Genomic DNA, 14,410 nt, shown 5'->3' on the forward strand with positions numbered 1-14,410 from the left:
TGATAAAAACATCCCTTTAAGTACCAAAACTTTAAAATTACATCCTTTTATGTTTTTTTTACAAAATTACACCCATAAACTTCCATTTCCTTAAAATTTGATACCCATCTAATTATCCGGTCAAACAAAATTATAAACTGACTGTTTTGCCCCTGACTTATATACAACTTATCATTTACCCATTTATTTTTACACAGTCATTTCTCTATCCCCAAACTAAAATTAGATTAAATACTAAATTTCTTCCAAAATTAATCCAATGTCTTCCATCTCAACCTTTTATCATATCGTAATAAATCTACCAAAATCGTAATAAATCTACCAAAATCAACAAGGAGCTCTGATTGACCATTAATGGCGAGACCATTGTGGGCTGTCAAGGTACAATAGAAAGGTGTCGAGTGAGTATTTGGCTGAGAAGTTTCTTGATTTTTGGAAGAGTAACATTGATTGGAAGTTGAAGTCCTGTCAATCACATGTTCTAAGGAATTTGAATGTTCATATTAGCTATGGAAAGTGTTGGCTAGCAAGATTTAGGGCTAAGTTGATGATTCATGGCAATGGGAAAGAAGTATGCAATGGCAGGCGTGAATCAATGTGGGACATTGAGATGGAAGACATTGGATGATAAAAGGTTGAGATGGAAGACATTGGATTAATTTTGTGATAGAGAAATTACTATAAATGGGGTAAATGATAAGTTGTATATAAGTCAGGGGTAAAATAATCAATTTATTATAATTTTGTTTGACCGGATAAGTAGACGGGTATCAAATTTTAAGGAAATAGAAGTTTATGGATGTAATTTTATGAAAAAAACATAAAGTGGTGTAATTTTGAAGTTTTAGTACTTAAAGGGATGTTTTTATCAATTTACCCTAAGATATATAAAGTGATATATTACTATTAGGATTCTGAAACCCTAATACCTAACCTTTGTGTGTGTATCATGTATGTATGTATGTATGTATGTATGTATGTATGTATGTATGTATGTATGTTCACTTCTTTTAGCATGTCCTGTTATATCAACTGGTGTTTACGTTATCGAATATCCGGCAGCTTTGCAACGGGCACTTTCTAACATGGTCGAAAATTCAACTTTGCTATTGGAAGAAAAACAAAGAGGAAAAAAAAAGGAATAATTCCCGTGATACCAACCCCTAAAATATGCATTTTTTCTTCAAATATCCCTACTTTTCTGAAAAATTACTATCTGCTCACGTCTTTTAGTCACGATGATTCTTTTTCTAAAATTTTAGATCTTGGAAAACAATCATTTTGGAAAAAAAATAAAATAAAAACTTCATTTTCTACCATGAGAATTATCTCGACAAAAATAAAACGTAATTTATTTTCGCAGTACGAATTTTACTTATTTCAGTACATTTTGCACCAAATTTTCCATTTGTCTATTGTTACCTCTTCAATTTCTTTCAAATTATTCAATTATGAACTATATCTTGATATAGAACATGTATTTAATTCACTAATCCATTACTAAGAATCTAATTGACTTCTTGTTATAGGTGTTGTTTGGCCTAGTTTATGTGAAATAACTTTTACTTTGTAGAATGAGTTTTTTCATAAACTCCTTTTTGAAAAAGTTGTAGTTATTTGGTCTAACTTTTGTAAAAGTAGTTTCTTAACAAATTGATGTGTTTGGCCTACTACTGCTTTTTAGATTTTTTTTTTCCATAATCCTAAGAGTTTTTGGGAGAAGTAGAAGCAGAAGCATCAATTTGGTGCTTCTGTTTCTAGTAGCTTTTTATTAACTTCTGACTTTTGAAAAGTAGTTTTTTATCTCCCTAAATTATAGTGTTTGACCCTACTTCTACTTTTACAATTAGAAAAGCACTTAGAAAACTTGGTCAAACATCCCCATAGTTTTGCATATTTTTAATTAGGGTTTATGTCAAATTAATTATTGTTAACGGCTGTGGGATGACGGGGTGTTGGGGTAGTCGGATGTCGACGGCGACATGGGCAGTCAACGGCAGCGAGAAGGACGCAGGTTTGTCGCCGGATTCCGTTAGACGAGCCGGCGAGAAGGGAGATTACGAGTGGCACTTGCGAAAGGGATATGTACGGGAATGAAGATATTCGTGGGGTGAAGGTAATCCGGCGCGAGTGGCCGCCGTTAGTGGTGGGCTGGTGCCGGCGAGTGTTGGCGAGTGTGGCCGTCGGTGTGGTGTTTGTGGTTAATGTAGTACAATATTATAGGAATAACAACTATCAAAGCATGTAAATTCTAACAATGGGTTTCTATTGTGTTTGAAGAGAGATAAAGTAAGAGAGATGTGAGAGCTTTCTAGAGTCCACCAACCATGAGTGTCTTCATCCCCAACAACACTTCTGCCAACCTGAACCACCACATATCACCACCACACAGAACCGTTGTCCCTCCACCAACCGCCCTGTTGCCCACCCCTTCCACCCTCTCTGAGTCACTCGGTAGCACGCACATCGGTCTTCGCCCATCACCATGTAAATCGTCCCCCTCACCGCCACTCAAATCAAACCCACCACCAATAATCCCACCGCCGATCACTTACAAAAATGCCCTCACTAACTCCATCCTCAATCCCCACCAAACCTCTGAAAAACCAAAATTCCCAATTTTCTCCCCTAACCCAGATAATTCCCAAAAATCTTCTGATCCCTCAATAGCTTTACCTCCACAAGTTGTTAATTCAATCCGCTCCAAATGGGAAAACACCCTAATCATTAAATTGACCGGGAAATCAATTGATTCCGGCCATCTCGCCGCCTCCATCAAGATCCTTTGGAACTGCAAAAGAAACCCCCAACTCATCGGCCTCGGCAAAGGTTTCTATTCTTGCAAACCTGATTCGATTTCGGAGCTCACCAACATAATTGAAAATGGTCCCTGGTTCGTCCAGGGCCACTACCTCCATGTCCAACCTTGGAAACCAAACTTCCAACCATCAACAGCATCAATCACGACTATCCCCACGTGGTTAATCCTCCCTGAGCTTCCCATCGAGTATCACCGACATGACATCCTCAAAGCCATTGGAAATTCAATTGGGATCTTCATCAAACACGACCCCAACGGATTAAACAGACATAACGCCAGATTTGCCCGTATCTCGGTTCATTTGGATCAGTCTAAGCCGATTCCGAATAAGGTGTGGATTGGTAATTTTGGGCAGGAAATTAAGCTGGCGGATAAGCAGATTTATTGTAGTATTTGTCATGGGTTTTGCAAAGGGGTATGTACTGCCCCTGCTTCCTCCTCTACAACCACGGCTGTTGCAGCTGGTCAGAGTTCTATTGATAGTGACAAGGCCACTTTACAGCCTGGGACTATTCTTGAAAAGGACCCATCCCTATCTCAGTCTGATAACTGGACCATTGTCCCTTTTCATGATACTGGTAATGTTTCCTTTTCCCCCTCCTTTTTAAAACCTTTATCCCAAATTAGAAAGCCTACCCCTGTCCTTTCTGACTTGTGCTCTGATATCAACCCCACCTCCCCCTTTTCCCTCTTCAATTTTAACTTTGACCACACTTTTGGTTTTCCCTCCCTTTCCTCTATCCTTAACCAGCCTTTTTTTACCCCCCCTTTACCCATTTTTTCTTTATCCCTGCCCAAACAAAAATTTCCCAGGCCCCCTTCACAAAATGTCACCTCCACCCTCTCCCCCACAAAACGACCCGAACCCGAACCTGCCACCACCACTTCCTCTGTCTGTCCCAACCTCTTACATACCACCTACACCTCTTTTCCAACCCACCCCACCTCCCCGGGAAAAAATAACCCTTCTCCTCTTCCACCCAGAGGCGATTCCAGAGGTCTTTTACCAACCCCCAACACTCACCCTGCCAGAACTGCCTGTCAACGAGACCACCTTCACCTTCGAACGTCGCCTCGTCTCGCCTCAAGTAACCGTACCAAACCTCAGGTCAATTCTTGCCAACCCTTACAACCCACCACCATCCTGCAAAAACATCTGCCTCATAAACACCCGGTCGCTCTCGGGCTGCCTCCACCCGGCCCACATTCCCGACCTCTCGGACTTACCCAACCTGCCCCCGGTTCTGGTTTGCTTCTTGATGTGGTTCCTGCAACATCATCATCACCTCCACCCGTCCTTGACTGTCCCACCCGAGCTACAATTCCTACTGGATCCTATTCCCATCTTGCCTCAATTGAGGAAAATTTATCTATTGAATTCGACATCCAAGGATCTATGGGTAGCAAGCTTCGCGAATGCAGTCGTCAACTTCAGAACTGCCACTCGCCTGAGAGCCCTGGATTTATGGTGCAGCTGGGATCGAGTACCGAACTTGGCTCACAGGAAACTCCTTTTAACTCTGTGCGAGATGAATTCCATCTCCCCTCTGCCACATCCAGAGCCCGTGCCAGACGAGGAAGAGGTCGTGGCTTCTCAGAGAGCTCCAATCGAGCTAAATGATCTTCGCTCTGTCCCTCACAACATGAATATTCTATTCTGGAATTGTCGCGGTATTGCACGACCCTCCTTCCGTACTCACCTTGCTTACCTCATCAATGCCCATAACCCCTCCATTGTTATCCTCTCTGAAACCAGAGTCTCTTCCCCTAATTCTCTGACCATTGTGCGGAAATTACCGTTTGACTCTTTTGAGGTTCTGGACCCGGTGGGCTTCACTGGGGGTATCATCATTCTGTGGAACTCGAGCAGGGCAACGGTTACCCCTCTCAACAAACACAACCAACTCATTAATGTGGTGGTTCAGGTACCCCTTACTTCCTTTAATTTCCTCCTTTCTGCTATATATGCTAGTCCGAAATTTCGTTTACGCCGCACCCTTTGGACTGAACTAGTTAATATCTCTGAGAATCTCAACCTCCCTTGGGTTTGCATTGGTGATTTCAACGAAGTCACCTGTTCCTCTGAAAAACTCGGGGGCCGAAGCATTAAGTTAAATCGGGCTGACTTGTTCAAGACCACTTTTGACTCTTGCGACCTTATTGAGATTGGGTTCTCCGGACCCAAGTTCACTTGGACCAATAGACGACGTGTTAACCCCATCTTAGAAAGGCTTGACCGGGTTTGGGTGAACCAACTGTGGCTTGACCATTACCCCAACTCCCATAACTTTCATTTGACTCGTCTCTCCTCTGACCATTACCCTATCATCCTCAAAACCTCTCTCCCTCCCCACCCTGTGATTAAACCCTTCAAGTTTGAAAGTTACTGGTATTGTGAACCCTCCTTTCTCCCCCTTGTGTCTTCGACTTGGCCCTCCCTGTGCGGTTGCCCACCTACCAAACTCACCAGCCTTAGCTTTACCCTTAGTGACTGGGCGGCCGCTACCTTTGGTAGCCTTCCAAAAATGAAAAAGAGACTTACCTCCCGGCTCCTTGGGGTTCAAAAGGACCTCTGCAATCACCCCTCCTCTAGTTTCCTCATTGATCTTAATGACTCCCTCACCCATGACTTAAACTGTGCCCTTGACTTCGAGCACCATTACTGGAAGGATAGGTCCCACATCACCTGGCTCACCGATGGAGATCGGAACACTTCCTTTTTTCAAAAATCTGTCACCCTCCGCAGGAGTTTCAACCGTATCCTCTCCCTGACTAACGATGTGGGCATGACCATCTCTGGCCATGATGCCCTCAATAACCACATAACCCAATACTTTACCAACCTGTTCACCACTGGGAAAGTCACCATTCCCCGCACTCCTTCCTCTTGGTCCGCCAACACCGGGCCCCCCTACATCACCACCTTCTCGCTCCCCTCTGAGGATGATATTAGATCTGCCCTCTTCTCCCTTGGCTCGAATAAGGCCCCCGGACCTGACGGGTTTCATGCCGGGTTCTTTAAAAGATGTTGGGACATCATCAAGCCTGACTTCATCCCCTTCATCCAAAACATCTTCACAACCAAATCCGTACCCCCCTCTATCAACCAAACTATTATATCCCTTATCCCAAAGATCCCTTCACCTCAAAAAATCATCAACTTTCGACCCATCAGTCTTTGCAATACCACTTACAAGATGATAACCAAAATCATAGTTAGCCGTCTCAAACCTCACATGCACAACCTTATTTCCCCCAATCAAGGTAGTTCTATCCCTGGGCGAGGGACTGATACTAACTACATCATTGCTTCGGAAATTCTCCATTCCATGCATTTCTCAAAAAGTAAATTGGGCTGGTTTGCCCTTAAACTTGACCTTGAGAAGGCCTTCGATAGACTCGAGTGGGACTTCATTAGAACCTGCCTTTTCGCGGTCAACATCGACCCCAACACCATTTCCCTTATCATGAGCTGCATCTCTACTTCCTCCGCTAAGGTCACCCTTAATGGTTCCGCTCTTGACAGTTTCCTCCCCTCCCGGGGGATCCGCCAAGGCGACCCCCTCTCCCCCTACATCTTCATCATCTGTATGGAAGCCCTCTCCCGTCTCATCCATCAGTCTTGCTGTGATAATGATTGGACCCCTTACCCCCTTGGCAAAGGAGGTGCCTCCTTTTCCCACCTCCTCTTTGCTGACGACATTCTTGTCTTTGGAAGAACCTCTGAGAGAAATCTCTGTGCCCTCCAAGATACCATTCTTTCCTTCTGTTCCTCCTCGGGCCAAAAAATAAATTGTCTAAAAAGCAAAATCATCTTTTCCGGACACACTCCTCCCTCCGATGTCCATCTCTTTGAGGAAGCTTTAGGTATTAAAAAAACCAACAACCTTGGCACTTACCTTGGCTACCCTCTTCACGGCAAAAAACCTAAGCGAGCTGACCTTCATTTTATCATTGACAACATCCAAACCAAGCTTGCCAACTGGAAATCCCGCTTCCTCTCTAAGGCTGGGAGGATCTGCCTCATCAAATCCACCCTCAATGCCATTCCCACTCACTCTATGCAATGCATTCACCTCCCCTCCTCCATTCTCAAAGACATTGATAAAATCACTAGAAGCTTCCTCTGGTCCGGCCACTCTTCTAAGAAACTCCACCTCGCCAACTGGGACCTTGTTACCCTCCCCCTTTCTCTGGGCGGTCTTGGTATCAAGGCTGCCAATCCACTCAACGATTCCCTTCCTGCTAAGTTGAGCTGGAAAGTCTTACTTGACAAATCTTCTCTTGCTGCCAAAGCCTTGCATAGCAAGTACCTCACTCCCCGCCCTCGCACTTTCTCCTCTGGCTCCCATATTTGGAAAAATGTGGGAATTGGGTGGAGCCTCATTAAAAACCACCTCACCTGGTCTATTGGCGATGGATCCACTATCCGGTTGTGGGATGACCCTTGGACCAGTTTGGGACCACTCCGGGCCGCTATTTCGGGCCCCCTTAGTCTCCCCTCCTCTAATGCGAGACTCAACACCATTATCTCTGATGGCACTTGGTCTCTTGAGTCCCTTGACTTCGATCTTCCTGATCATATCACCCAAATCATTCTCGCTATCCCTCTCCCTTCCTCTCCTAGATGTGACACCCTCTCTACCTCCCTTGCCCCTAGAGGTAAATTCTCTGTCAGCGAAACCTACCTCCTTCTCTCGGGGCCCCCCGCCACCCCCCCTCCACCAACCCCCTCCCTTCCCTCTGACTTGTCCTGGTTGTGGGGCCTCCATACCCAACCTAGGATAAAAGTCTTTCTTTGGCTCGTGTGGTGGAACAAACTGCCGCACAAGGTCACCCTTTTTGCAAGAAACATCCTTCATAACCCGTCCTGCTCCCTCTGTCTCAGCCCCTCCATCCCCGAGACCTCCCTTCATGTCTTCCGCGATTGCAGCCTTGCCTCCGATTTTTGGACCTCCCTTAATGTCCCCCATTCCTTCTTCACCGCAGATATCCATCATTGGATCTTTGAGAACTGCAATTCCCCCTCCTCCTCCTGGAACACCCTCTTCACCTTTGCCACTTGGCGCCTTTGGCTAAGACGCTGTGATCTGACCTTCTCTTCCCCCAACCCTCGACCTTCTCTTTCCTTTTGTGCCTCCATTTACGACGAAGCCTTTTCCTGGACCCGTGCCAATGACCGCACCCTCCCAGCCCCCTGTACCGGTACCGCCCCCATAGATGCCTTTAGCTTTCCTGTTAGCTGGGCCCTTCCGCCGCTGGGTTGGCTTAAAGCCAACGTTGATGCGGCTCTTTCCCCCTCTTCTTGTTTGGCTAGTCTTGGGTGTGTCATTAGAGATTGTTCTGGGTCTTGGGTTTTAGGCTGGTCTTGTCGCTTCCCTGGTCGCGACCCTTTCCTTTGTGAGGTTCTTGCCATCCATGATGGGATCCGTCGCTCTAGAGTCCTTGTGAACAATGTCTTGGTTGCCTCCGATTGCCTCGATGCTGTTAGCTCTATTTTGTTGTCTACTGCCCCTTGCGGCCCTTATACTAACATCATTCTTGAGTGTAGGGCCCTTTTGCAGGACTCACCCCATTTGAAGCTGGTTTTTGAGAAGAGATCTGCTAACCGTGTTGCGGATGCCCTTGCTCATCACTCCGTCCATGATACTAGTTCTTTCTTAGGCTGTTTTGAGTGGGCTTTTGCCCCCTCTTTCGTTGTTGATCTTTGTACTAGCGACTCTGTGTTGGCCTCTATGCCTCTTTCCCCCGACCCGCCCCCTTGATGTACTCTAACTTTTTTATTTTCGTTTAATGCAAGTTCCTTTTATCCAAAAAAAAAAAGTAGTACGAGTTGACGGTTCGGTTTGTTTTTCTATTTTTTAATTTTTTTTTCTTCTCATTGTACTGTACGTAGTAATTGAGTAGTCGCTTTGATTTTTCAATTTCTTTATTTTCCTTTTTCAATGTACAGTTTAATAGAAATTAATTAAATTATAGTTTGATTTTTCTATATTTTTTTTCAATTTTCAATGTAGTACGAACTATTATAAATGTTGACATGTGTTTTGTAAAAATAATTTATCAACAAAGTACATAATTATTAATAAATAATTTATCAATGTAGTACAATGAGAGGGTGAAATTAAAGTAGAATAGATAAGTGATATTAGAGAGAATAGATTAGAGAGAAAATAGAGAGAGAAAATAGAAAGGGAAATGAGAGGGGTATAATTGCCAATAGTGTACTACGATAAGTAAAATGTGTACTGCGAAAATCAGCACCCAAATAAAATTATCGGTTTGAAATTTTCCAGCCCGCTAAGTTCAAATCTTGACTCCACCATAATATAAACCTATTGAAATATAAAGCTAGCTGATGTGAATAATAATTGATAAATAAATAAACTATCCTAGTTTGTCAATAGAGATGTAAATAATACTTCTGATCAACACCGAAGCTTCAAGAATAAAGACAAAGTGAAGAGTGCAAGTAAGTTGGTAGAAGTGTTAGTAGGAATGTAGGATGCATGTGTACAGTACTCATAAACACTTAAATTGACGGGTAAGAAACTCTTTTAGATCATTTCTGGTTCGGACACCTATTTCACACGTGTGTTCCGGCAGAAATTATTGGGTGGTAGGTTTGATGGTTGTGTTACATCTCAGAGGAGTGGGACTAATTTTTCATGGGGAGCCAGAAGTGTTTTACAAGGATTAGACTTTATTAGGCAACATATAGGATGGAAACCAGGTTTGGCCTCGAATTTAAATATTTGGACAACACGTTGGCTTAATGGTGATTATCCGGAGCCTAATATGAGCGTTCTTGATTTAGAGCACGTTGGACTTCGTAATCTGCAAATAAGGAATTTGCGGACGCAGGCTAATAATGCCACAGGTACTTCATGGAACGCATCTTTAATTAGGACACTTTTTTCGGAGGAGAGTGCTAAACATATCCTTGCTATTCCTATATGTAATTCACGGGTTGATGATAAGCTTTATTGGCTGCATACTGGGATTGGGGAATATAGCGTCAAGAGTGGGTATGGGGTACTTTTCAATGAGTTTATGGAACGACGAGCAACATCTAAAGATAAGACAAGGATTGATGCTGAATTAAGACTCTTCTGTAAAAAAACACTGTGGCACCTCCCAGGACCAAAAGTATGGAAAATCCTGGTGTGGAGAATCATCTCTGATTCATTTTCGACTGGAGTTAATTTTGCAAGGCGTAGCCTAGGTAATGGTACAGGTTGTCATTTCTGTGATTTCGAGGGGCAAGAAACTATGGAGCATCTTTTTCGCGACTGTCCTGTATCGCGACGTCTATGGGCCTCATCTGAGCTAGGAATTCGGGTGGAGAATGGTATACATTTAAGTATTCAAAAATGGATTATTGAGTGGTTTTATTTTTTGGGTAATCTGGATGATGCTAAGTCAAGACTCATCAGGTTCTTGGCTATGGTGTCATGCATATGGAGTATTCGTAATAGGGTTCTCTTTCAGGGGTTGTCATTCCACCCACTAATGTTCTTCAGGTTATGGTCAAATGTAGTTGATACGGCGGATAAGGCATTGAGGGTGAGTAATAGAGAAAAGGATGTTATGGTGCCGGGAGATGAGAATGACTTATCTCTGAAGGCTGAATGGTTTCAGTGGGTGCGGGAGAGTAAACCTGTTTGTGTTGTGGGATCTTTAATGTTGTGCGACCATGTGCGAATCATGGTTGATGCCGGTTGGAAAGACGTCGATAAGGGGGGGCTTGGTTGGGTTGGGATTTCGTCTGTTAGGGCGATTATTTTCACTGGAAGGAAACAGGTGTCAGCTGAGTCAGCATTGCAGGCTGAAGGTTTGGGGATTAGAGAGGTTCTTCGATGGGCTCTTCATCACAAATATTATCACTTGGAGGTTTCTACGGATTGCCTTTCTCTGGTGGCTCTTCTGGCTGGGCTTGAGAGACCTCACCATCAAGTTGTTGACGTCGTTTAGGATATATAGGAACTTTTCGTGTTTTTCCATTGCTTAGCTTTTAGTTATATTCCTAGGGCCTATAATACTGTTGCTCATGGCCTCGCTTGTGAGGCTATGCGTAGTTAGGCATATCTTTCTTTACGGCTGCCAAAAAAAAAAAAAAAAACTTAATCATAGATTTTGGGTTCAAATTATGAGAATGCCGTAGTGTTAAATAAAAGCTTATAAAAGAGAGTTTTACCACTCTAGTAGTGCTACCCAACTCGAACCCAGATAAATCGTGGCATACATAAAAAAACACAAAATTTTATTTAAGAGGGACACATATGTCTTAATCATAAGATAGGTCAAGTAACTCACATAAGACAAAAACGGAATGCATATTTGCAAAATGTTTGTCATATCCACTATGCAAATGAGGGGTTATTTAACCCATTTTATTGTTAAGACGGATATATCCGTCTCAAAAAATACCTGCTATAAAAAAACACAAATTCTTATTTAAGACGAAGGTATTCGTCTTAAATCTTAAAACTGATCAAATACATACCAAATCACATGATAAGTTGCCTAGCAAATGTCAAATGTTTTGTCTTTTTTGTCACCATGTGGTAGTATTTGACCTGGTTTTAAGATTTAAGGCAGCTACTCCGTTTTAGGCAAGACTTACTGTAAAAAATAAAAAAAATGGGATTTAGACAGTAGAGTAACCTAGGAGAAGGGGCAGCGGTAAGTACTTCTCCCTCCATACCACACCAATGGTAACATTGACTTTTTCACACTTATCGAGACACGTTTTGCAACGTGAATATCTTTAGTTACACATTATTAAAAAATATAAAAAATTGATATTCTTATACTAACATTTTTGGCGATAAATCAAACAAGATCTCACATGACTATATTTTGTCTTATAGATTAAGATTAATATCGAAAATTTCCTACGTCCATGAATAGTACCAAGATTCTCAATGTTACCATTGGTGTGGTATGGAGGGAGTATATTTGATCTACTACAACTGGTGGTATCGTTTTTGAGCTTTATAATAATGTTTTCGAATTTTATTTTACGGATTATGAGCTTTATTAAAAAGTTTCTGAATTCGTTAACTTAAATTTTAAGCTCAAAAAATTAAAATATAACTCAAAAACATTATTATATATGAGCTCAATTAAATTTGAGTTTTTGATAAAAAATTAAAATAACTCAAATTTAATTGAGCTCATATATAATAATGTTTAATATACTACATCAGATATAATAAGTAACTTATACAGTACTTATATTGTGTTTCTGAATTTTTTAGGTTTATAAGTAACTCAAAAACTGTATTTAATATCAATTTTACTAGAAGGGTATAAGGTAAGTAGAGGCAAACCAAATTCTTAAATAACTAAAATAAAATTTTAATGTGACTGAGTTGAAAAATCGATTATTTATGTGCTATGTTTGAAAAGTAATGAAAATGTGACTTAATTTCTCCATTTTACAACTTGTTTCGAAGTACCGAAAAATTTGAGTTTATACTTGGTGGTAACTTCGGACTTTTTGGTGTACTTAGCAGAGCTCAGACCTAGAGCTGATCAAATGGCCAAGACCCGTTAGCTTGACCCTTCCCATCCCGGATTTATAATCGAGTTTGGGCCTTAATTTAGGCCCAAAAATCCCATGACCCGATAAAAAAACTCCGATTCTATATTAGGGTTGGGTATGGCCAAGCATTTGGCCTATATTTTGGCCCGACCTGATCCAAAGTAGATTTGAATGGGAAAAAAAATAATCTTATATAATTTGTAAAATGCAGTGATTGCAAGTCTTATTGACAAATTAGGCATGTCATAACAGTTGGGTTTGTTAGCATTTACGTATCACTGTGTCTAGGGCTGATAATGAGATGAGACAGCTTGTCAGCAACTCGAGCTCGTCTCCGTCAAAGTTTGACTTGTATGAGCTCGGCTCGGGCTTAAGCTTGGCTTGAGAACTTAACGAGTCAAGCCAAGTTAAAGGTGGCTCGGCTCGAAAAGCTCGCGTGTAGCTCGAACTTGTGTGATAGATAAGATATTGCTCATATTTTATAAAAAATATTTTGTCATGATTATACTTGTATCATACATATCAGATGTTTCATTGATTTTATTCCAAATATTTGTAAATATAACCTTCAAACCTTGTTAGTGAAGATATTGAAAGAAAAAAAAATTCATCAATTATACATAGTTTATATATAAGCTCAAGTTGAATTCAATATTGGCTCGAGCTCCCACTAAAACTCGCACACTTGATAATAAACACAATTTTTTCCAAGTTCGAGTACGCTCGAGATCTGCTCGAGCTTGACTGCTTGAGTTTTGCTTTATGAGTACAAGCCAATTAGTAAGGCGAAATTCGGGTTCCGCTTCTTATCACTCCTAATGGCTAATTGTGCCTTTGTCCCCAATTCAATGGTATAAGACTAAGACCATATTCTCTTGGATCGAAATTGGCTAAACTGATCTAAATGACATGAACTAAACTGAACTGAACTGAACTTATCTTAACCAAACTGCACTGATCTGAATTTATAAGCAGTAAAAAATTGAACTAAACAGATTAAAATTGAGCTGAACTAAATAGAACTGAATCAACCTGAACTGAACTTATAAAAACTGAAATTAAGTTCATAAGAACCTGACCTAACAATACCACTGTGAATCAATAACATGACATATGAACTACTATAATATTATGGTCCTCTTCTTTTAATTTAGAAAAGTCACCCTCTCAGTTCAGATCTCATAAGTTCAGTTTAGAAAAGTTCAGATCATATAAGTTCATTTCACATCCTATAAGTTTAGATCTTATAAGTTCAGAAAAGTTCAGCTTCTATAAGTTTAGTTCAGATGTAATTAGTTTAGTTGAGAAAATAAAGTCCATATCTTATAAGTTCAGTTAAAAAAAGTCCAGATCTTATAAGTTCATTTCAGATCCTATAAATAAATCTAGTTAATAAACTTAGCCAGCTCATAATTAGACCTGACAAACGGGTCAACCGGGTCGGGCTCAGATCGAATCATTTCGGGTCTGTAGACTTCGGGCCGGTCATTTCGGTTTCGGGTCGTTTTCGGGTCAACTATTATCAAGTTATTTGTATATAATAATCAGTTTGCAACAATAAACATTCGGTCGGGTTATATTGGGTCGGGTCAATACAGTTCTGGCCGGGTTGGATTATTGGTGTGGGGTCATTCGAATCGGGTCAATTTTGCTAGGTTTACTCATACTCCTTCGCTTGTCCCTCCATTCACTATTTTCTTCCATTTTGCTTTTACGCGATCTCCAACAAATTACTTTGACCGTATTTTTCAGGGTGTGTACGTTACTTTATTTTATCGAAAATTATATTTTGTGAATGATATTTTTTATAATAAATATAAATATTTTTATTTTATGTACTAATAATATAATATTAATTTGTTTTTGAATTATTTACGGTCTTGACCCAAACAAGTGAAGTCCAAAGAAAAATAAGAATGAGAGGGAATATTAGATTACTTTATATTAAAACGTGTTTAACAACTCATTAAGTTTAATTAATTTACTTTAATATCATTATATTAATATTTGTTAAAGATATTCTCGTATCTTCCTCGATA

General features: G+C 41.0%; 1 protein-coding gene across 1 annotated transcript; it reads left to right on the forward strand.

The window, feature by feature from the left end:
• Window positions 1-9,619: 9,619 nt before the first annotated feature.
• LOC141587462 (uncharacterized) lies at window positions 9,620-10,795 on the forward strand. The gene has a single exon (XM_074408945.1). It carries the CDS (start codon window positions 9,620-9,622, stop codon window positions 10,793-10,795), a length of 1,176 nt encoding a protein of 391 aa, XP_074265046.1.
• Window positions 10,796-14,410: the final 3,615 nt, after the last annotated feature.

This window comes from Silene latifolia, chromosome 6 (genome assembly GCF_048544455.1).
Source record: "Silene latifolia isolate original U9 population chromosome 6, ASM4854445v1, whole genome shotgun sequence".
NCBI lineage: Eukaryota > Viridiplantae > Streptophyta > Magnoliopsida > Caryophyllales > Caryophyllaceae > Silene > Silene latifolia.